The sequence below is a fragment of the Paramormyrops kingsleyae genome, chromosome 21 (assembly GCF_048594095.1).
Source record: "Paramormyrops kingsleyae isolate MSU_618 chromosome 21, PKINGS_0.4, whole genome shotgun sequence".
Classification (NCBI taxonomy): domain Eukaryota; kingdom Metazoa; phylum Chordata; class Actinopteri; order Osteoglossiformes; family Mormyridae; genus Paramormyrops; species Paramormyrops kingsleyae.
Window position 1 is genome coordinate 9,401,899 of NC_132817.1, and position 24,624 is coordinate 9,426,522.

The 24,624-nt window shown below is 40.0% G+C and overlaps 1 protein-coding gene across 4 annotated transcripts in view; it reads right to left on the reverse strand.

The window, feature by feature from the left end:
* Window positions 1–24,624, reverse strand: part of LOC111847625 (voltage-dependent R-type calcium channel subunit alpha-1E-like) — a 109,055-nt gene that overhangs the window by 72,457 nt on the left and 11,974 nt on the right. For 3 of the 4 annotated variants that reach the window (XR_011984509.1, XM_072704016.1, XM_023818979.2), the window contains exons 5-12: window positions 9,348–9,451; window positions 8,678–8,836; window positions 7,016–7,206; window positions 3,870–3,973; window positions 3,493–3,608; window positions 2,517–2,570; window positions 1,240–1,320; window positions 194–403 (exon numbers count right to left, since the gene is read on the reverse strand). Coding sequence is in view for 3 of the 4 variants with exons in the window: in XM_072704016.1 (XP_072560117.1) it covers window positions 194–403; window positions 1,240–1,320; window positions 2,517–2,570; window positions 3,493–3,608; window positions 3,870–3,973; window positions 7,016–7,206; window positions 8,678–8,836; window positions 9,348–9,451 (1,019 nt within the window). In the remaining variant the exon portion in view is untranslated. Of the gene's footprint in view, window positions 1–193; window positions 404–1,239; window positions 1,321–2,516; window positions 2,571–3,492; window positions 3,609–3,869; window positions 3,974–7,015; window positions 7,207–8,677; window positions 8,837–9,347; window positions 9,452–24,624 lie in introns of those variants that run through there. The other variant, XM_023818980.2, reaches the window with a different exon arrangement.

Below are 24,624 nucleotides of genomic sequence, written 5' to 3' on the forward strand. Positions count from 1 at the left end.
TGGAGCCTACTCCTGTACTCTAGTAATTACTCATGATCTGAATCATTCCAGTAAAAGTACTCATTTCATATTGTTGAAAGGTCTTTAAGTTTCTTCCAATGACGGTAAATAAAATAAGTTAAATACGGCATGTTTTGAGCAAAGGAAGCTAGTACGAGGACTACTTGGCAGGAAGAAATTAGGTGCGACATACACAGGAAGATGGACAGCCACTCTGGCTGATTATGGTGCACAATGGCAACGCAGATCGTGTTGAGGGCCACCAGGCTGAGCACAGTCCAATAGAAAGTATGCGTCTTCACCATGCGGCGAATCGAGATGCGCAGCATGCGCTCCTTGCGACGGAAGTAAGCTGCGGGGCCCCGCCTGGCGCTCCTGATGTTCACCCGCGCTCTGGGACCACCTTGTGGAAAAGGGGACGTTCAGACTCACACAGAGAAGCCTTTACTCCAGCTCCTAATCAGTATTACTGTGTATCTGTGCGGCAGAAAATCCCCACAACAATAATTAAGCCTAAAATAATCTCAGCATGGTCAGGTATTAGATAATCAGCATTTGGACCACCCAGTTCAGATAGCTAGTGATGAAAATAAGATATTACTTATTATTTATCGATACCTACAGTACCTTCAGTACATAACTTTACTGTATATCCATAGAATAATTTTAGTTACCATATGCTAAGCAGCACTCAAATTCCAGTCTGCCTATGCATGTGTAAGATGGGGGAGGCAGTCATGGATGGCACAGCATGGCTCAAACCCATGTGATATGTCCATTATTTCATTAACAGTTTACAGATTAAATTGGCTTCTATTTTTACTTCTGTCACAACACCCAACCAAACCCCAAAGCCCGATTCCAGACCCTGTTGTATTGCATCCCAAAAGCCTACAGCTATTTTGTTTTTTGATTTTTTTTTCACTTCTGTCAGATTCTTTTTATTCCTCTGCACCTTCCTGTTAAACCTGTCATAATATTTCAAACTAAAAGTCCTCAATTCCACAGGCCACCCTCCCATTCCTGTCTTATATGCTCCTGTTAGTTGCCAGACACAAAGCTTTTTGTTATGTTTTGAGACACAAAAAATGAAGGCATGCTCAAAAAGAAAATAAAAAATAAATTGGTGGAATCAAGTCATTCTTATAGTTTTCTAATGAAGCCAAAGATAGTATTTCTACTAGTAAAATAATTCTGAAAGGAGATGGTGAATTGGTGACTGTGAACTCTTGCACTCACTCATGTCAGCATACTTGCCCTCCCCCGGGCCACGCCGGCCTGCTTCCATGCGACTCTTCTTGCTGGTGGCTCTCTTCAGCACTGGAGGTGTATCAGAGTGACATTTAAAAACCAAAATCCCACACAAACAGATGGGAATGCGAGGACCATGAGCCAATACAGCCATTCAATGACATAAGTCCTGACAATGCGCATGCCGCTTTAAACATAAGATTTATTACATTCATTATGTATTGATGAATTTAAATTTCAATCATGTTTTTTATTTGTTTTTGTTCATGCACAATGGAATCGGCAGTAGAGATAAATAAAATTTACCTTGCGCAGCATTTCTCCTAGATACAGCAGTAGTGTCTGCATCAGGCTTCTTGACATCTTACAGTGTAACTAACTAAATAATTAACTTACAATGAATTTCCTTAACAAACCATCTGAGCAGGTAGTTACTGGAAGTTTACATCAGGATTCACGATGCTTTTTAATACGGATCAACTCAAATGTACCAGACTGTAATGTTCAGAAAGGCAAGGTTATGTGTGTATACTATATTATCTGCATCTATACTTGCATTTTAGCTTTCGGAACAAAAATAAATGGACATTTTGGTGGCTAACTGAACAGAATTAATAATATATGTGGCTATAATGAGAAAACTTTTATTGTCCTGGAGGAACTTGTTAAGTAAAACTTTTCTGATTTGGATCATTAAAGAAACACATATTTTAATAAAATAAAACAAGGTTTAGACTTGAGCATGGTTATGATGGTGACACAGATGTACTGGCATAGCAAATTTCAAAGCAGACAATCAGTATCAGAGGTCCAAACATTAAGTTTCTTTTTCTTTCTTAATTTCAGCATAGGGTAACAGTGGACCAAGTCATTTTGGCGAATTGATGAAAAAAATGTCAGATGGCTATTTCCTGTGGTGACAGATGACTGGATAGGAGCTAAACACAGTTCTGTTCTACCTTAGTCACAATAATTCAATCTATTTGTTGAGCACGCAAACATTTAGGTCATCGTCGCGTTATGCTGGGGATGGTTGCCATGGATATATCATCCACATATACTTGGCTAGTCTGTGTGAGACGGTTATCACACAGATATTGGAAGCATTCACTAACATATACTAATGCCCGAAAAGAAATCGTCAACCAGAGATTTTCTGAATCACGAAAGATGCCATGAATGAATCACAAATAAAAAAAACTGACAAATTGAAGATTGATAGAAAGGTCCAACTTTGACCTTTCACATCTAAGCAAATGTCTTACCATCTAAAGCAGAAGTTCCAGAATTTTTGTTCTCCTCTGCTAGCATTACCTCTTCTGCATAAATAAAGAGTAAAAAAAAGTGATATTACATTGTTCATTCTGAGAAAGGACAGTAAATAAAAATCATACTGAAAATCTTACTGAATGACAATGACAGTACAAAATTATCTGCATATTTTATGAATTCATTCTAATCATTACCTCTGCACATATAGTTAACATATAATTTCACAATAACTTTTGCTGATAACTTGATGGTGTACACACAAGGACTCGTATTAGGCTGTGTACTAAAAACAGAAAATTCACTCTTTAGACAACATGTATACATCTTTAGATGTTCAGTCCAGAATGGCGCTCACAGTCTAGAGCATGCCTATGTTGAAGTACAGTACATACTAATCAGAATGCAGCTAGAATCTCTGTGAGATTTGTGTAGGGCCCCAGCAAGCGTGGTCTCAGCTGGTAGCTTATCGATTCTGGTGATTCACCTCTCGAATTAGTGAATCAGCCTCACCTTTCTGTAACCCTTACTGAGTGGGAGTGCCTGTTAGTATAGCTTTGCCATTTGAACAAAAATGAGTTATTCATCTATCGAAATATTCACCTGCTTGTTTTGGATGACAATGTCTCGGAACAATGCACACTTACTGAAAAGTGATTAAATACTTATTGTCTTACAGAACTGTTCTAGACAAATTTTCCAACAATGTCCCAGATCTATTGTTCTATAAAGAATAATGAAAAGTGACACAATAAGGAATTACAGAATGACATATCCATTTTCTCTTGTTCATATTTTAATTAGTATCTTGTGTAACTAAAACTGAGAGTTGCTATAGTTGCTTTCTTGCATACATGAAGATGATGGGGGGATGACAGGTGATACTCGGTAACTCCAGCTCATTGTAGCTATCTTGCTGTAGTAAGGGGTCAGTGGAGCCGAAGGTGGCAGCACACGTTAGATACACATCACCTGCACGGTCGATCCAAGCACGGTAACCATTCAGCTCCCTCTCCACTTGCTGTTGTCTGCGGAGCTTCATAAAGGCCCTGCGATTCTCCACTCTTTCCCTCTCTTTGGCAAATTCTCTGCAAACACAAGATTGCATTCACTTCTAGAAGACACAGAAAACTACAGTACATAGCTAGACAGATATATACTCCCATAAATGAAATGTATAATTAAGTCTTTTCCTCCATTGCTAATTATTGTGATTAAGCAGTTAGAGCAAACTAGAAGGACTGAAAATGGGAATATTTAGACATGTTTGGCATTCTGTAGGGTTAATAAAATCCAGGTAGTCAATGGATTCATGTTTAAGGGGCTGTAGTGCAACAATTATTACTCACCCTGACAGGACTCCCAAAACCAGATTCAGCACAAAGAATGAGCCAATTATTATGAGAGGAATAAAATAAATCCAATTCCATGTGGGGCCAAGGGCATCGTTTGTCTGTGAAAAATGTAAAGAAGATTAAATATAAAGAAACACTGTATTATAGCTTGCTGCTGTCATATTCAGTTATTCTCTGAAGATCTTATAGAAGCATAGTGGTCTTGACGCCCAGGTCAAATCAACACCTGAACCTGAAGCATCACCAGCAGGTCACATCTATACAACCATGTTAATAATAAATAGACATTTTTTTTATTTCATTTTTCTTTAATAAATAAACACTAGACATTGTGATTTGTGCTCTGTTTTGGTAGATTATCACACAATCCAGACACTTATATGCCTTCACCAACTTCAGTTTTATTTTCACTTTTTTTTTTCTAAAATCCTATTATTGAAATTAAAAAGGAAAGTTTTATTGTGGTTGTTTATCGATAGCTGTTCATTACTGAATTATCAGATAATATACAGAAAAAGACTCCAAAGAACATATCCCTAGCTGCATTTACTCTTCTTTCCAACTGTATCATTCAAGGATGCAGGCTGTCTGAACTGAATAACCAATCAGAAGCTGCCAGCTCTGTCTTCTTTTATATTTCATATGATGAAATGAAACAGGTTTTCCTGCATCAACATGATACTTCCTGACACATAATGCTAATTAATCCTACCTACACTTTCTCAATGACTGTGTCTATAAATCTTCCCCTTTATTTATATTCATAAACTTTTATGAACTTTATAAAGATGTCCATAAGTTTCCTCAGTGTCATGCCTTACACCCCTACCTAGTGGTAGTGATGTGACTTTGAGGGTTAGGGCTCAACTTCTATGAATGAAATATTGCTGGTTTGCATCCCATAACCACCAAAGTGATACCACTGTTGGGTCCATGTGGATGAATAGGGTGACCAGATAATCCATGCCAAATAGGACATTTTGAGCTACTTCACGTTTTACGAACTGCTTTAAATTTGAAAGGTTCCTGTGCTTGGCTAAATAGTTCAGTTCTTCTTGTGCTCTGACTGATTTGTTTCCTTAATTGAAAGACTCATCCAGCTGTTTCATATTAACATTAGTGACACATGCATGATTACATGAGGCTGACCAATGGGCACGCAGCAAGAACTCAGTGCTTAAGTGAAATCCAGGACCTTTTAATTGAAATGATAACATACAAATCCTGTCATACCTCAAAGTGTGTGTATGTGTGTCCCCGATACAGATTATCTGGTCACCCTAAGCATGACCTTTAACCTCAACTATTCTAGGGACAGGCTGACCTTGCTTGCTGTGGCTTTGGATAAAAGTGTCTGCTAAAAAAATAGATAATATATCTAAATAAATGTAAGGGAAAGGATAAGAACATAAGAAGAACATGAGAAATTTACAAACGAGAGGAGGCCATTCGGCCCATCAAGCTCGTTTGGGGAGAACTTAACTAATAGCTCTGAGTTGTTAAAATCTTATCTAGCTCTGATTTAAAGGAACCCAGGGCTTTAGCTTGCTACACTAGCAGGAAGACTATTCCATACTCTAGCTACACGCTGTGTAAAGAAGTGCTTCCTCAAATTCATTTTAAAATGTTCTCCCGCTAATTTCCACTTATGGCCACGAGTTCTAGTATTTAAACTAATATTGAAATAGCCATTTGGCTGAACAGCATCCAGACCTGTTAGAATCTTATATACCTGGATCATGTCCCCCCTTAGTCTCCTTTGCTCGAGGCTAAACAGATTCAGCTCAGCTAACCTCTCCTCATAAGACATTCCTCTAAGACCATTCTCGTAGCCCTCCATTGCACCTTTTCTAAGGCAGCAATGTCCTTCTTAAGGTATGGTGACCAAACCTGCACACAATATTCTAGGTGGGGTCTTACCAAGGAATTATATAAATGTAACATCACCTCCTTTGACTTAAACTCCACACACCTAGAGAAGTAACCTAACATTCTATTGGCCTTTTTTATTGCTTCCCCACACTGGCGAGAGCGGGACATGGAAGCATCAACATACACACCGCGATCTTTCTCGTAAGCAGCTACCTTTATTTCAGTGGAAACCATAAAATATCTGTATTTTATATTTATGCTCCCTGCATGTGTGCACAGACTGAGACACAGCTGAAGCAACAAAATGTGGCTGTATGACTGGATTTATTAAAAGATGTCACAGATTATTATGAATTTCCATGTAATACATTATAAGAAACAAAGAAGTAAAGATAGCTTCAGAAGTGTGCTGCAGGAGTTCCAGAACAATCCTCAAAGATCAGCACCATTCACGAAAAACAAGGCTAGTAACAGCACAAACAGTCACACTATCATGGTTGTCAACATATAACATTTATAGTGTCTTTGTTTCTGGATGGGTATAAATCACTTATAGTTCTGATTGATAAAAGCTAATGGTGCTTATGTCATCTGAACAAAGAAACCATTTAATCCTCATTTGGCATCAGTGTAGCTTTAACATGTGCATGTGTTCGCAACTAATTGACTTAGGACTGATACTTTAGAACAGGCACAGATGGCGTTTCCATGGCAGCAGGCTGGTGAGTGAACAATCAGTAGAATAAACGGCATGATATTGTTTAACAGCCCAATTTTAGGATTTAAGAGCCAGCAAAGCCACAATTCTAGTGGAACAGTATTTTTAGTTATATATATATATATATATATATACATACAGATATGTATTGTGGTAAAGGAACGAGATGCTGTCCTACATTTTATCTGAGATAGCATACGATAATTTCTGTATCACATATATCCACCTATTTGTCAAACAAAAGAAATAAAAGCAAAACTATTTGGCTATTTTCCCTGTGCTAAGGCTTCCTCTGAGTGTTCCAAATTCTACCCACAGTCCAAAGTGGCATTTCTAAGTAGAATATATCATGTGGCTGAACATCACCTGATGGACTTGCATTCCATTCAAGATATTCCCTGCTTTGTCCCTTTGCTTCCTAGCATAGACTTAGCATTACTCTGTGCTGGATTAAACATTATGGAACAAGCATAGAACTAAAAATAATGTCAACATGTAAAACTTTTCATGGTACAACAAGGCATTCCATCATAAGGATAAAAAAACTTACATTGTAGAGGACTGCAGTCCAACCCTCCATTGTGATGCACTGAAAAACAGTCAGCACAGCGAACAAGATGTTGTCAAACTGGGTGATGCCATCATTCGGTCCAATCCAGGTGCCGATACAGTCATACTTGTCTGGACACTTCCTTACTCCACAGGCAAATTCTATTTCTGAGGAATCCACCGTCTCATTCTCTGTAAAAAGGAAGTTTTGTCCTTGAAGTGGAAGTGATATGAAATCTTAATGAAAAATTAAAACAGATAAGAATAAAGATATCTTCAGTGAAATTATCTAGCATTGAAACAACCAAAATATCCTGAAAGTTCCTCAATAAGTATATTCATCTGTCTCTAAGCAATAATATATTTAAAACACAAACCCTAGAGAGCCCAATGTAAAAAAGCCCCATAGATTTTAAAAATAATCACATAAAACACATCCATCTGATAATAAAGTGTATAAGTACAAAGTACAGAATGAATTGTGAATCAGTTGCTTTTTTATTACCTCTGACAGGACTCTCTGCAAAATTTGACTTAAAATACCATATGTAGCAGACATATCATCCATCCATGTATTTTCTGTACCCGCTTGTCCTATGCAGGGTCGTCAGGGTCTGGAGCCTATCCCAGAAGCTATGGGCGCAAGGCAGGGAACAACCCAGGATGGAGTGCCTGCCCATTGCAGGGCGCAAGGCAGGGAACAACCCAGGATGGAGTGCCTGCCCATTGCAGGGCACAAGGCAGGGAACAACCCAGGATGGGGTGCCTGCCCATTGCAGGGCACAAAGCAGGGAACAACCCAGGATGGAGTGCCTGCCCACTGCAGGGCACAAGGCAGGGAACAACCCAGGATGGAGTGCCTGCCCACTGCAGGGCACAAGGCAGGGGAACAACCCAGGATGGAGTACCTGCCCACTGCAGGGCACAAGGCAGGGAACAACCCAGGATGGAGTGCCTGCCCACTGCAGGGCACAAGGCAGGGGAACAACCCAGGATGGAGTGCCTGCCCATTGCAGGGCACAAGGCAGGGGACAACCCAGGATGGAGTGCCTGCCCATTGCAGGGCACAAGGCAGGGGACAACCCAGGATGGAGTGCCTGCCCATTGCAGGGCACAAGGCAGGGAACAACCCAGGATGGAGTGCCTGCCCATTGCAGGGCACAAGGCAGGGGACAACCCAGGATGGAGTGTCTGCTCATTGCAGTGCGCAAGGCAGGGGACAACCCAGGATGGAGTGCCTGCCCATTGCAGGGCACACATACCATTCGCAATTTGGTAACTCTAATTAACCTCAGCATGTTTTTGCACTATGGGGGGAAACCGAATGATACAGTCAATGAAGGAATTAATGTAGAACGATTTAATACTAACCATCATTGAATGGAACAGAACAGAATCAATAATAAATTAAAGTGCATTTACGTCACATTTTCCACTTTAACTATTAAGTAAATTAAGAAAACATAAAATACACATAAAAAGATGAGCAAACTATTCATACCCAAGACACAATACACAATTTTTCATTTAACTAGTTTTCACATCCTTTAAATAATAAATACTGAAATCCACAACAACAAGTTTTAGTCAGAAACAGGAGCATATGACTTGTGAATACCCAGAATGCATTTCTCCAGGTAACAGAGAATCTTACCCATCTTACCGAGAATGTTTTGTGAGGGAACACAGGTGTGATGCAGCTTCCCGCTATAGAACTCCAGGCCAATGATCGCAAACATGAGGATGGCAAAGAAGAGCAGGAGACCGATCTGCAGCAGTGGCACCATGGCCTTGATTATAGACTTCAGGACTATCTGCAAGCCTTACAACAAACAAACACAAGTTCAGTCGTAACTTGGCTGCTGTCCGAAATACTGGGGCTGCACGGCTCTCCAAGAATGATCCTCCCTGGGAACATTTTCAGTAACAATTTTAATATCATTCATTATGCAAACAAGACCTAAAACTGTATGATAGTTTATCAAATAGTGGCCTCATATATTTTTGACTACTATGGAGAATAACAGTATGCATTTACTTTCTCTTGTGTATGCCTAATACTAGATGAAGAGGTTTTTCCATGTTTGGCATACTTAGTTATTTAAAAAATTCTTAGTAGTATTATAGTGGTTAAATGGGGGTACAGTTATATTAAACTCTATAATGGTATTTATCATGCCACTTTAGACAAATGTATGCAACTAACTCTAGAATTCCAGAGAAATCATCTCATGAAAAGAGAAAAGAGCAATGGCAGGACTTCACAGGTAAGTAGATGGGGATATGTTTGAATTTTTAGGATCACTGGCTAATATGTATACTGAAGCACTCACTAGGGATCCCAGAAACAAGTTTGAGGGGCCTGAGGACTCGTACCGCCCTGAGGGTCCGCAGGTCCACAGGGATGTTCATATGTGCCCCTGCAGTAGCCAAAATCCTGAAAGCACACACAATATAATCAGACTTTCCAGCCTCTGCAAAGAAAAACACACTAATCTGAATATTTGTTATATGTGTTGAAGATGAATCAGATGTACATGAAAACTGTGTGCAAAAGGTAATTCACTGGTTATTCCATCCATCCATCCATCCATCCATTTTCCATCACTTATTCGGCTACTAGTGACAGCAGTCTAAGCAGGGATGCCCAGACCTCCCTCTCCCAAGCCACCACCTCCAGCTCCTCTGGGGGGATTCCAAGGCGTTTTCAAGCCAGCCAAGAGATACAATCTCTCCAATATGTCCTGGGTCTGCTCCAAGGTCTCCTCCCAGTTGGAGAGACCTAATGGCCCATAACAACAAAACCCATGCTCCCATAGCACCCCCTACAGGACCCCCTGAGGGACATGGTTGTATGTAGGTTGGTTGGGCATTCCCATGAGCTGGACCCATCCATTTGTTAACCCTTGGATCCAGAAGGAGTAATGCAATGTCCATCCTGGTCAAGGAACACTGGACCAGCTCTTTGTGAGGGCCTCAAAAATGGGCAGTGGTGGCTTAATGGTTAGGGAAGCACACTTATATTCGAAAGATTGCAGATTTGAATCCCTGACCAACAAGGCACTCCTGAGGTACCCTGAGCATGGTACCACCTCCGAGCACTGCTCTCTGGGCGCTGAATTAGCTGCCCCCTGCTATGTCACATTGTCACATATGGGTTTAATGCAGAGGACACATTTTGGGCGCTTTTCCACTGCACCAGGTACCGTACTTTCGGTGCTTTTGGTACCTCCATAAAGTACCAAAAGTATGGTACTTCTTTTGTGTTGGTTTTCCACTGGCGTAAAAACTGGTACCGGCGCCAAATGACATCATCAGTGATCGCCCCTGACTGACATCATCACAAAGTGCGACGCGGTATTTCTTTCACTGAATTCAAACATGTTATTATTACTTTCCTGTAGTCCTGCTCAAGTTTTTTGATTTTCAAGCGGCATTGTTCGGTGTTTCGCGTGTGGCCCATTCCTTCCAAGCGGCTTGCTATTACGGCAAATACTTTTTTATTCCGAGTCCTGTCATCCAAATCCCGCTGGATCTGTCCATCCGACCATATGGCGATTAAAGCCTGTGTTTCCTTGTTTGTCCATCCTTCCAATTTACTTTTTTTATATTTTTGTTTCTACTGCTTTTTATTTCATTTCTCGCTGTTCGCTGTGTGTATTTTGTGTTTCAGCCGCAGGCTATTTGCATAACCCATTGACAGCAAATACGTTTGTCCCACCCCAAACGTACCGAAGTACCAAAGAAGTACCCCAGCTGGTTTGGCACTTTCGGTACTGGTACTCGACCGGTAGTCAATGGAAAAGCGAAAGTACCGAAAGTACCGTACCGAAAGTACCGTACTTTGTGCGGTGGAAAAGCACCCTTTGTTGTTGTGCTGTGGAGTGTCCACAATGACAATTGATCATTAAATTCTAATATCCTGGCATAGATCTTCCCAGGGAGGATGAGGAGTGTGATCCCATGAAGTTGGAACATACCCTCCGGTCCACTTTCTTAAAGATTGGAACAACCACCCTAGTTTGCCAATCCAACGGCAGACAGCTTTCCATTCTTGATGTAAACAGTATGGATAAAGCCTGATTCACCTGATGGGTTGCCAGAATCTTTTTGAGGCTTACCAAAAATAAGAGTCCCATAAGCTAACCAAGCTTGGAAGGTCTCTTTCTTCAGCCTGATTGCTTCCTTTAATGCTGGCGTCCACCACCAGGTTCAGAAGTTGCCGCAGTGACAGGCACCAACAACTTTACAGCCACAGCTCTGCACAACCGCCTCAGCAATGGAGACATAGAACATAGGCCTTTCAGGCTCATACTACATCAGGATGCAAAAGAAGTTCTGCCAAAGGTGTAAGCTGAAGATCTCCTGGATAGTCTCTGCCAGATGCTTCCAGCGCACCCTCATTGTATGTTTGAGTGTACCAGGTCTATCCGGCATTTTTCAGGTGGTGATCACTTGACAGCTCAGTTCCTCTCTTCACCCAAGTGTCCAAGACCTATGGTCACCAATCTGATATGATTACAAAATCAATCATTGAGCTGCAGCCTAGGGTGTTCTGGTGCCAAGCACACTTATGAAACACGCTATATGGTGTTTGTTAGGGACAAACTGGGGTTAGCACCAAAGTCCGATAACAGAGCATTATTCAGGTTCTGATCGAACAGGCCATTCCTTCCCTCCAGGTTTCACTGTCATTATCCTTATGATCATTGAAGTCCCCCACAATATAGTCCACAGAGGAGTCGCGTTCCAGCACCGCATCCAAGGTTTCAAAGAAGGCCAGATACTCTGAACTGATGCTCAGTGAATAGGCACATAAAACAGCCTGTCCCCTGACTCAAAGCTGAAGGGAGGCAACCCTCTCATTCATTGGCCCCTTACCTGCCTGGTGCCTCTCACCCAGGGCAACCCCAGAGTTGAATAAGACCAGAAATTTGCTTTGAGAACCTGAGCCGTGCATTGAGGTGAGCCCAACTATATCTAGTCAGTATCTCTCTACCTCCCACACTAGCTCAGGCTCCTTTGCCAACAAAGAAGTAAAATTCCATGTCCAACAAGGCCCATGTTTTCGACTGCCGGGCAGAAGGGCAGGCCCATGTAACTCTTTGGAGCTTTGCTGAAGGCTCCCCCCACCCCATGTGTGGCTCCAGGGCACTGGTCCCAGTCTCTCTAATCCTAGTGAGGTTACATGATCCTTATTATTTTCCTTTATAGGAGATTTGTTGATTAGGTTCATTGGCTAATTTAGCTGCATATTTCATTGGCATGGAGAAAGGGCTTACTTATAGCGGATATGTAGCACTGACAATTCATCCCTTTTTATCTTTTTTACTTTGGAGATTATTGCACAAGCGCATTACGTTATACTTGGGATTCATCGCTCCTTCAAGGCATCCCCAGAGACTCACTGGTCAAAACAATGTGTCCCATTCAGTAGGAACTTGTATATGGTGATATCTCCTGGTCTTCCTCCTCTCTTCAGCAACATCTACTGGATCTTTGGAATTTATAGTACTGCAGCTTTAGTCCAGTGAATGCAACATCCATCCATGCATGTTGCATTGCTAGACAAAGCCTACAGAGCAGCAGGTCACTGATAGGCGAACGAGGGAGGAAGTGTGGGCTGGACTCCACACAGATGTTGTTCATTGAAGGGAAAAGCTGTGATGATGTTGATTGGACTTTCTCATGATAAGAACTTACTGTATATAAAAGTCAAAAATGTAGGCACCACCCACAAAAATTGATTCATATTAAAAGAAATGTTTCAAACTAATGTAGATTGTGACAGATGCCTTGTTGGTGTAAACACCAGTATACAGTATAGGTAACTGAAGACAAAGACAAGGGTCAAGGGTTAGCATGAGTTAAGCAGCCCCAGCACCTATGGGAGCGAATCCATATCCACCATCCACATGAGCTGTGGGTTAGGGTTAGGGTTAGGGAATCATAAGTTGTATTTTTCAAAAAATATTCATACAGTCAGGATTTTATCAAGCTTGTCTTTCCTATGGATTTCTGAAAGGGTCAGAAAATGCACAACATTCCATGCTGCAGTAACCGACCTAGGTGAACTGATAATTAAATTATCCAATGAAGCAGTTATAAACTTTACAGTAACAGATTTAATACAAATGCAACACATTAATACAAAGCCTGTGGAATAAGAAAATGTATAAACTTTACAAAATGTCAGCCCTGCACTATATAAGTGGTTATGGGAGAAGAAGAAGCAGCACAGTAGCTCATTTACATTTCCAGGGCTGCTGGTTTGACTCCCTCCCCCGCTGGGCATGTGTGTGTGGGGTGGGGGGAAGTGGGGGGGGGTGGGGCAGTTTGCATGTTCTCCCCATATGTTTGGAAGCTTCATCATCACTCTGTGTCTCTCTCATTGTCCAAAAACAGGCAGTCAGTTGTCTGATCTGTCCATAGTGTGTGACTATGCGAGTACCAGCAATGTAACCTCAGTGCCAGAGGTATGGGATGACATTACCCCCCCCCCCCCCCCCCCTCATAAGGCACCATGCCATCCCCTGCATATATGAATCCTCAGTATAACTGCGGAAAGTGCCTATATGGGGAACCTATAGACATTCTCTCCTGTTAGGATATACTAAGTATGTGGCAGTGGTGAGGTCCACAGCTTGTTAACTGTAGAGTGGTGCCACACACAGCATCTCAAACCCACGCCGTATAGCTAATGAAAAGAAATAACTGCTGGCTTTTATGTGACATATGTCTGATTATACAAAGAAGTCCTCTGAGAAGGGGAAATAGATTCAGGCTGATTTATTTTCTGAGCTTATTCCTGCCCTCAAGCTGATACACTTCACTGAGTAATCGTGATAATCCATGTTTACTTCATCACCCGCACATTACATGCCAACCGATGACACAGCGCTTAGTGTACCTTTGGAAAGTGGTTCAAAAAATTCACTTAGTTATGCAATTCACATTATGATTTTGTATAGTGTAAGCAACTGTTCAAGGAAACTCGGAAATCAATAATGGAACAATAATAAATGCTAGAACAACTAAAAATTTGTCCCCCAGACTAACCTCAATCCATCATTAACCCCTACCTTTGTGAAGCGGGTTGGACTCCTATATTTTCTTTCATGCTTTTGTATTGTGCCCTATGAGGAGGTCCTCCAACTTACAGGGAAATTTGGGGGCTGGTGGCAGGATTGGCACTCCAGCCACCGGACAAAACTCAGTGCTGAGGTATCAGCCGCCACATGGCTGCACTCAGGTTCTCGTCCCGGAGGTGGTTTGTCATGTTTTGGGTGTGGCAACGAGCTGTAATCAGCACACACCCCTTACCTCTGTTGTATTGTACTTATATTCAGAATATAATTCCCTGCTAGATTCTCTCTCAGGTGATATGTGAGTATATACTGTAGCATTTCTGATGTTACGTTTCTTGTGACTGCTAGGATTTAAACTACACCATGTCTGGGCAAGTTGTTTAGTGTATTATTTGGGGAAGGTCCAATAGCTTGTACTATTTTCAAATAGGGTGCACAGGCTAAAGGGCTTTTTAACTATATCATGCTGCTGCCTTATTTGTTCCATAATGTATTACTGCATCTGACCAGATTTTTTTTTTTTTCCTGTAGGCGAACATAATCACAATGTATTTTTGACAAATTATACCATGATTGAATATGCAATTAATCACACAGTTTATGTCAGTTCACTAAGAAAATCTATCGAATGACACCCTTTTTGTACTATGATCAACATTATCTGTGACATAAAGAAACCTCATGTGTATGTTATATTCATGTACATTTTACTGACAATTTTATCCAAAAAGGCATATAGGAGAGGGAAGGGCTACAATTTATTGGTCTGCCCCCTAGAACTTTAACCCACAAGCTCTGCATTGTTAGCACAATGCTCCATTTGTTAAGCTACATGAGCACTGTTGATGCAATAGTAAATCATGATTTATTTTAACGTACCCACTAAACACTAAACTGAGCTCACAATCAGGCAGTCAGAAAATATGAGACAATTTATGTTCCATATTGATTCAAAATGGAACACAGCTTTTTATTTTTCAATACACAGTGAAGACACAATGTACATGACCTTATTTTAAAGGTATGCAACTTCAGAAGGGGTGCAAAAAAAAAACAAAACAAAAACTGTACGTTCTTATTTACAGTACAGTGGTACCTCAGAACTCGAACTTAATCCGTTCAGAACTCTGGATAGAATCCTAAAAAGTTAGAGTTGTGAGAGATGTGCGGCGTGACTCATTTCCCCGTGTACAAGTTATCTTAGGTCGGCGTTCACGGTTTGACTTCTGAGATTCAGATCGAGTTCTAGGTAATTTTTTTTTTAACTGGTTGGTTCGACTTCTAAGAAATTCGAGTTCTAATGAGTTTGAGAGCTGAGGCACCACTGTATATACCTGAGATTGGCTACAATCAACAAGAACCATATTTACAAATCAAATCATTTTTTATCTTTTGGCTCTTTAACTTAGAGTACAAATCAGCAAAGAATACTGGCGAACAAGTGACTTTATTTTGTCTGATGGCTTAACTTACATATTGAATGACTCTACTGGGATTTACACACACACACACACACACAAGTTGGTCTTCCTATCTAAATGGGGACCATCCATTAATTTCTATGGGGAAAACCATAATCCCAATCACGGTACCCTTAACCTCTACCCATCTCTAACCTTAACCATACGTAACCAAACCAATTACAAGACTTTTGGTCTTTATTTTTTTGATTGCATTCACAGATTTAAAACTGAGGTTATCCAAATGGGAACCTCAATAGATGTCTCCAAAATAGGGAAATTTCAGGTTTTACTACACTTTGGGGATCTATGTGATCTATGCAAACCCACACAAACACACACACACACACACACATCTGTACTCATATCGTTGTGAGGACCGTCCATTCTTTTCTATGGCTAAAATCCTAATCCCAACAACGACAGCCTTATCCCCTGGACAGCCCTAATCTTAACCATAAGTAACTAAACAAAATACAAGACTTTGGCTATTTTAGTTTTTTGATTGCGCCCACCAATTTTTTTTTAATTGATAGAGACCAAAAAGTTTTTTTTTGACAAATGTTACCACAATTTAATATATTCATGCCCACACACAAACACACACACACACATTTACATAACTGGGACCAAAGCTTGGGGTCCAAATGCAAGGTAGCCATTTAGAGCACTTAGGCTTACGTTAATGTAATTAGGTTCACCAGATCTGTGTCTGTTTCACTGTTTCACTTTCACTAATGATTGGACTGCAATGGACTAGAGGTAAGTGAAATGATTAAATTCCTCCATAATAAAATTCCCTACCTTACACACTCTCCCCTCCTCTCCAAAAGAAAAAAACTGTGATATAATGAAATACAGTCAATCTGAGTTTCCATTATTTCTCAAGTGCTTTGGATTACGAGCAAGTTTCCGGAACGAATTATGCTAACAATCCAAGGTTCTACTGTACTCCCACAACAAATTTTAAGTTTCCCATCATACATTTCATTGACCAGCTACAAAAGTGCTATGTATAAAATTTATAAAATGTATAAAAAAACAGGAGGGCTAGTGACTAAAAATCAACATTCACCAGGTAATATTTCATATGCTTTCATCCTGCCTGTTGCTACAGTTTTTGGATGATCTGTCTCAACAACTTTAACTAGTTCCACTTTGGCAACCCTACAATACCTCTGCAAAGTTTGAAAAAGATCCATCAAAAACTATTAGAGTTATTGTCTCTTTTTTTGCTATCATTATACAGCACTACTACAATTTTAGTGCAATTTTTCTCAAAATTTAAGCGGTTTTAGTTCCATGTGCATACAGTGTCTGTGCAAGGTTTGAAAAAGATCTGTCATAAAGTTTTTCAGTTATTAACCGAACAAGCACAGTGTCTGCGGTAGTGGCTGAGTACTGGTGCTAAAACCACAGAGTCAAATAATTATACCTGCTGAAACATACTAAAGTAACACTGATGAGAATACATGCAAAGACTAAAGCTTCATTCTTAAAAAAAAGAATTTAAATAGAAAATGAATTACTTTTTTGATAGTAGAGTAGACGTGGATGAAGATGGGATGGGCTTGTAGGGGGGAGGGGCAGCCTACAGTGCCTGGCTGTAGAGCTCCCTAATGGGAGATCAGGGTGAATTTAATAAGACTGCTCTTCCTCCATTTCTTTTTAAAGATGGTGCTGCAGTTAGAATCAGCTCTTAGTGAACATGGCTGAGGGGAAAACTATATTCTTTTTTTAGGCTGCAATTTATAAGATCCCCCTCATCTACCAGTTGCCCTATTTTCTTGCAAGAGTCAAAAGAGACAAATAAATCTTTTTCTTCAGTATCCCCACTTCAGCCCCTAGCACAGTGTAATACGGGCTGAGAGATCCCATTGTTTGTGTGCCATGGGTCAGGCTAAAGTCAACTGTGTTCATTTTCATTGTTAGCTAGTGCTTTTCGCTAGCAAAATGTATATAAAACCTACGTGATGTTCTGTTTTCTTATAGCCTACATTTCCATAACGGACTGGGTAAATTTATTTCTACAGATCTAAAACACCCAGCTTATAACGAACCATTTGAAACACAAAATTAGTAAACCTAATGTTAGGACTAGGCTGTTCTAAAAGTTGGTTTCTTGTGTTGCACTGATTTCAAATCCTTATATTAACCTGAGCTACATAAAGAGCCATCTAAAATGCCAGGCTACCACTGCTTATTTAGCTCTTTAGCTACAAGCATCCTATATAGAAAAAATGAAAAACATTAGACAGAAATCAATTGACATTCTATGACAGTTTTATTATTGTTATCATAGTTTCTGTAATTTCATTGCTCTTGCTAGTAGGGTATTTTTAGACTTCTGTATCAATTGCATCACATTATTTCACTGATTTCAATGTTAAATTTTCATCAGATTTTATTAGAAATGCAATTACCATTATGTACACCATTCTAACATGTTTTTATGTTTTCTGTTTCTATGATTTCCATAATTTAGCATCATACTTTATACATTCAGATATTTTGTCTGTCATGTTTATATATTTATTTTTGAGTTTATGTGTTATATAAAAACCTCTGTTTTGCATCATCCATCCATCCACCATGTGTATATCCAGCCCAGGGTCACAGGGGGAGCCTGTCCCAGGCAGTCAGTGTACTGGACACCAGACCATTGCAGGGAACACATATATGTTTAAAGCTGTTTAATATTGAAGTATACACTGATGAGCTAAAAGATTATGACCACCCCATGTCAAGCAAACAATGTTGACATAAAAATAAAAATGGTTTGTGTCAAGGTCTGGGATAAATTAAGTTAATATGCTGTACTCGTAGTTGACATGTTGAATGCAGTAGGAATGGGCAGGAGTAAAGATATGAGGGACTTTGACAAGAGCCAAACCATTATGGTTAGATGACTAGGTCAGAGCTTTGAAACAGCAAAGCTCATGGGGTGTTCATGGTCAGCCATAGTGAATGAGGTTGGAAAACTACGAACCGCAGACAGGGTGTTGGGCAGCCAAGATTGAGTGAAGCATGAATGAAGGCTATCCTGTGTGGTACAAACCAACAGAAGTTCTACAGTGGCACAATCCACAGATCATTTTGATGATGATAATGGTAGTAATTTGTGAAGACACACAATGCATGGACCCCGGCTGTGAATGGGTCATTAACCTTATTCAGGCAACCTTATTCCATTGCTTCAATGTCCAGTTTGGACAATTGTGTGTCCATTGTAGACACTGGTGGTGGACATGAGGTTGGGATGGGTACTCTGGCTGGCCTGTGGCTACATTAGCCCATAAGCAAAAGGGCTTCATGCCTAGTGCCCTTGAATCATACTCAATCATGATAACAGGATGATGGTAATGTCCAGGGCAGTGAATGTGGCTTGTTAATCTCAAGTCTTATACTCCCACAAGCTACACATCAACCCTGCTTTGATGAAAACACGTCTCACACCGGAGCTCTGCCCAGTGCCAGATGGCTTATGAATCATTACAACACCCCCAGATTAATTATTCATCCTGGCTAAAAAGCAGTATTTCAACTAATTGTCACACACCCAATCAAGGGGTAGAGACAAACACAGATGGGGGAAGGGAGGTGTGGCGAGGCTGATGATACCAACAAGCATTTTCCTGAAGAGCAGATGTAGAAGGGGATGAATGTAAGGATAATAGTTAGCACAGGTGAAGGAACAATGCAGGTTTAAGACCTGGATTTGAAACCGGAATGTTGTGGATTCAAATTCCAAGAAGCATCATTGTTATGCTTCTGAAAACATGTTTCAGCCATGCAACTGATCACAGATCCATTGCTAATTCCAGTAATATAATGCTAATTATAACTGCATGCTATTTTCACACAGACAGTTAAGGAAACAAAAACGAAATAGGTGTGCCACTAAAATCTCAAGGACCTCCAAGTGGAGTGTTTTGGTACTGAAACTTAGCAGTTCATGAAAGCAACAGCCTAAAACAGCTTCTCCTTGAATCTTCATTCTTTAAGTCATAAAGGAAAATCCATTATGAGCTACAGTACTGTTCAAAAGTCTTAGGCAGTCAAAGAAAATTCTTTAAATTATCATGCTGGTGTTAAACTATTGGACTATGTTAGTTAAGGAGTGCCAATTTAACCATTTCAAAATCTCTCCTAAAATCACCCCAGTACTTGGAGCAGCCATCCAATATAACCATGGATTTATTGCCTCAACCACTAGCATTCCTTGTTTGGCTAATCAATGCCTGATTGAGTTACTTAATGAATTTATAGAACGGCTGGGATGCCCCTGAAGAAAGGTTTGAGAACTGTGGTGTTCGTCTAGCCATCCAACAAGTAAGTTTTGGGGAACAGATTAAATAGTTTTTATTCAGTCACTAATAAGTTGTGTATGTTGTAATGTTAAATTGTATTTGAGCAAATTCTCACTACCCAGATAATAGCTTTAAGTATTTCTTTGACTGCCTAAGACCTTTGCACAGTACTGTATATAGCTAAATTATGAATAATCTTACCTTACATGGAAGTATTCTGTAAGGATTTTAGATTTCAATAACTTTATGATCTGCTGCTTTGAAAACAAAGGGTCCTCAGTGTGTGACTCCGTGAGTTAGGACTCATAATCAGGACACATGATCAGGACTCATGATCAGGACTCATGATCAGGACTCATGATCAGGACACATGATCAGGACTCATGATCAGGACTCATGATCAGGACTCATGATCAGGACACATGATCAGGACACATGATCAGGAAGTTGCCGGCTCAAATACCAGAGTAACTGCATCATGACTGGACCTTATGCAAGGCTCCTTACACTGAGAAATGCTCTGGAGGTGCTGAATAAATTGAAAAAAATAACCTCACATGAGAAAATGGTGAATAAAGCATCACTTTGATTACATCAATAAGCAAACATACGTAACATTTTTCTATCACTAAATGTTTTGATCACAATTTTTTCATGGAAGCTTTTATCAAATGCCTGTACAATCAAAGCCTCTTGCCAAAATCAGGTATCTGCTAAAGCAAACATTTAATGTTCCATATAAGCTGTCCCTGACATCCTCACCTCCACCCCATCAAAAACTATGCAGCGAACCCTTCAGCAGACATCAAGCAAAAGCTGAAATAAGTCTGATAACCTATATACTTGCAGCCTCTAATTCAGTACAGGGTAACAGAGAGCCCTGGAGCACAGGGCTTTAGAAAGGGGATACCCTCACATAACAAATGCTCATACTAGAAAAACCAGCCCACCTCACTTATGGTCTGCAGAAGGAAACCCATAAAATATGCAGAAATACAGAGCAAGATCATGATTCAAAAATCACAATCTGGAGGGACATAGGTGTCAGATTTCATGGCTTTTTGTCTTTGCTGCACTCAAACCAAACGAAAAAAAGTTACTTCAGTTACAGAAACAACCTGTTGTGAAGGCTTATCTGAACACACATAAAATATCTATGCAATTCTCTTTACCCTTCCTGCATTCATTTCTGGGTTATAAATGCATCACACCATTCAGCACACTTAAGGACAAGCGCACTGAAATACAACACACTGTGGTGGTAGAAATAAGACACATTCTCCTATCTGAAGAGGAAAACAAACGACATGCTGCTGCTATGATGTCATTTGTGTTGGTAGTGTCTGAGTGTCTTTCACTGTTGCATAGGCTATGTATTCATCCATCCATCCATCCATGCTTTTCCTGTAACGGTTTGTCCTATTCAGGAAACTGGTCCCCATAAGGAAAAAAAAATGGGTATTCATCATGTTGGAAATGGACTGCATTTATATAGCACTTTTCTACTCCTATGAGTACTCAAACCGCTTTACAATTTATGCCTCACATTCACCATCCATACACACATTCATACACCAGTGGCGGAGGCTGCCATGCAAGGCGCCAACCTGCACACCGGGAGCAATTTGGGGTTCAGACAATTGGTCCCCACAAGTTAAGGTATACCTGGACCACACACACACACACACACACACACAGACACATACACACAGAAGTTTGTATTAATATCTTTGTGGACATAATCCTAATCCCAACATGACGACCTTAACCCCTACCCAGCCTTAACCTTAACCATAAGTAACCAAACAAAATACAAGACTTTTGGCATTTTTAGTTTTTTGATTGCAGTCACAGATTTTTATAAAATTGAGTTTGTCCTTGTGGGCACTGAAAAAAATAGTCCCCACAATACAATATATACATGACCCACATACACAGGGAATTTGGCAACACAAATTAACTTTAGCCTGTTTTTGGACTTTGGGGAGAATCCCCACGATGACACACGGAGAACGAGCAAACTCCACACACATGGAGTCACGGTAGAAACTTGAACCCTGGTGCCAACCCACAGTGCTAACTACTGCACCACTGTGCCACATTTATTATACAACTTTGGGTAGATTAAAACTTCTTTGGAGGCATGTTGGGCTCTGCTAAGCGGGCATACTTTCTTGTATTTGATGTAAACATAACTCGTCACTGATGCAGTGCATACTTAGCCAAATACCGCTTCCATGTAGGATTTGACAAAGTGTAGATGAAGTGCACATCAAGCGCACTGCACGGTGCTGGCTTATTTAAGAAACAGGACACCATTGAATACCTGTGCTAAGTGCATGAAAGTGCATGCCAGGAGTGGTAGTGTGTAAGTGAGGACCACATGGAACAGAGCCACATGGAACAGTCTCTTCTGCAACCATGGGTAGTAGAGTAGTTTTGTGATACTTCTGTTAGTTGCACCCAAAATGGCTGAAACAACCAAATGTGAAATGCAATTGGCATTATTTGTCGAAGTTCTCAGATCAGTGGAGCCTTCACTATGATTCTATTGAGAAATCAAACCTAGGCAAACATTACGCACTTTGTGTGTCTCTTTTAACTGAAAGTATTATTTTGTAGTAATAATAATAAGAAGAAGAAAAGCAAAATATATGAGCATAAGGACTCCTTTTTAATGGCTCACAGTTTTCACCAAATTGTACAAGGTTTCTGTCATTCACCTCCCTGTTCTCACTACAGTTGTGTCGACGTGTGTGGGGGTGTAAGGCAACAATACTGCCCAGTGAGCCACCACAGGGCCTTTAGATATGAGCCTCAGCTAATGCCTGTTCATCAACAAACATGAAAACCTCAGAGATGCGTTATTAGTTTGCTATATGTATAGAAATACCCATTTTCATGTTTCGATCAAAAGGCATTAAATGTGACAATATCTTTCATTGGTTTCAAGTACAGTGCACTGTTCCTTTTGAGCTTTAAGACATTGACATCAGAAAAAAATCATTAATTTAGCCTTTGGTCTCTATGGGTTTGCTATCTGCAGTTCATTAATTTCTTTTGAAATGAAATGCCGCCAGCCATGACCTACTGGCCTTGTTTCAATTCTCATACTGTGCTGATACACTTACTTTGTATAGTTTTCTTTTAAGACTGACTTACTTGTCTGTTCGATGTAGACTAATTTATGATAGAAAAACTTCTATTGACACTGTTCAGCATGCTGACAATACAGTTCCAATGAGACAATGGCAGGAAGCAAAATGAGATTTTACCACTTTCACTGCTTAATCAACTCTTTCATTTTTTAAAGAAGAATTATATAACTTACAGTGTTGCTACATTGCAGATTTACACATAGACTGTTTTAAAAGAGACACACCCCATAAATTACTGCCCAAACATAAGGAAATGGTTCTAGGGTACTAATTTTGTAATTTGTAATGAACAACCAATCGTTGATTCAGGGTGAATTCTTCAAGGATAAGTCAGGATGGGCAGTCGCTCTACTTAAGTTCTTGTGATCTTTTGATCACAGATTCGGTTTCTAAGCTGTGATTTAAAAAATAAAGATTCGAAAATTTGAAAGACTGCAGATATTTGCTCTGTTTTGATTCTACCTTCTTATTATCTCTATCTATGTGATGATTCTCCCTTTATGTAAGTCAATCCAGCAGAAAAATATCAGTGTGGGTGTTAGGGTGAGATGTGATGTCAGCATGCCAAAAGCTATCTTCTCAGAACATTGTGTATTTCATAAGGAACATGGGTTTAAGCATGGGTTTAAGAATCCTCATTGAATTGTCTTTTGTTTAATATAAAGATAATGCATGATGTGGATGAAAACAAGAAAACCAAGTTAGGTAGTTAAACTGGGAATATTAAAATATGTGCTGTACACAAAAACTAGGGAGTCTTGTCTACTGCAGAGAACCTTCAACTGACCTGGGCTGAGCTCTCCTCCCCATCACTGATATATTGCTGCAGAAATTTTTCACATTGAAAACTTCGATATTCAACTTTAAGTGCTAACGCAAGATGATTAAGCATATAACATAAAGAGTGATGGCTTCTTTGTACAGTATTTAAAGTGGAAATTACTAGAATGCAAGCAGCCATGTATATAGTACCTCATACGGTAGAAAGACAATGCTGAACTCAAGGTGCCAATTCATACAGTTAAAGGTTTGGTATTCTATCTATTTGTGACTTGGCCTGGCATTAACAGGGTCTCATTTACATTCATATAACTAGAATGTTGAGCCAGGAGATAACAGGTTTTAGACATGATTGCCAATCCATTTAGCCACCCACTCTTACTGGCTGTGCAATGCTTATACTGCAGTTCTATTCTGAAGCCACAGTAGAAATATTTCCTTTCTATAATAATACAGAAAACAGATATGCACACATGTGCATGCACAGGACCAAGTTCTGCACCCTACACACCTTAAAGTATGCAGAAACATATTAATGCAGCGGCTTTACTACAACTGCGATCCTAAATTCATCGTTCCACATTAATCATTCAATTCCAGCTGATATGTTTTCATGTCAGAGTCTCGTTTTGAAAGCTACAGTGTCACTTGCCTAGTGGTCAGTAATTTAAAAAATGGGGATTACAGATGCTCATTATTACTTCTCTATACCACATTCTCATTCATTGTGGTGTTTGACTTTATCCAAATTAAATATATGAAGTACATCTCGACCCAGCATCAATAAAAACATTAATTTCCAGCAGGGGTGTCT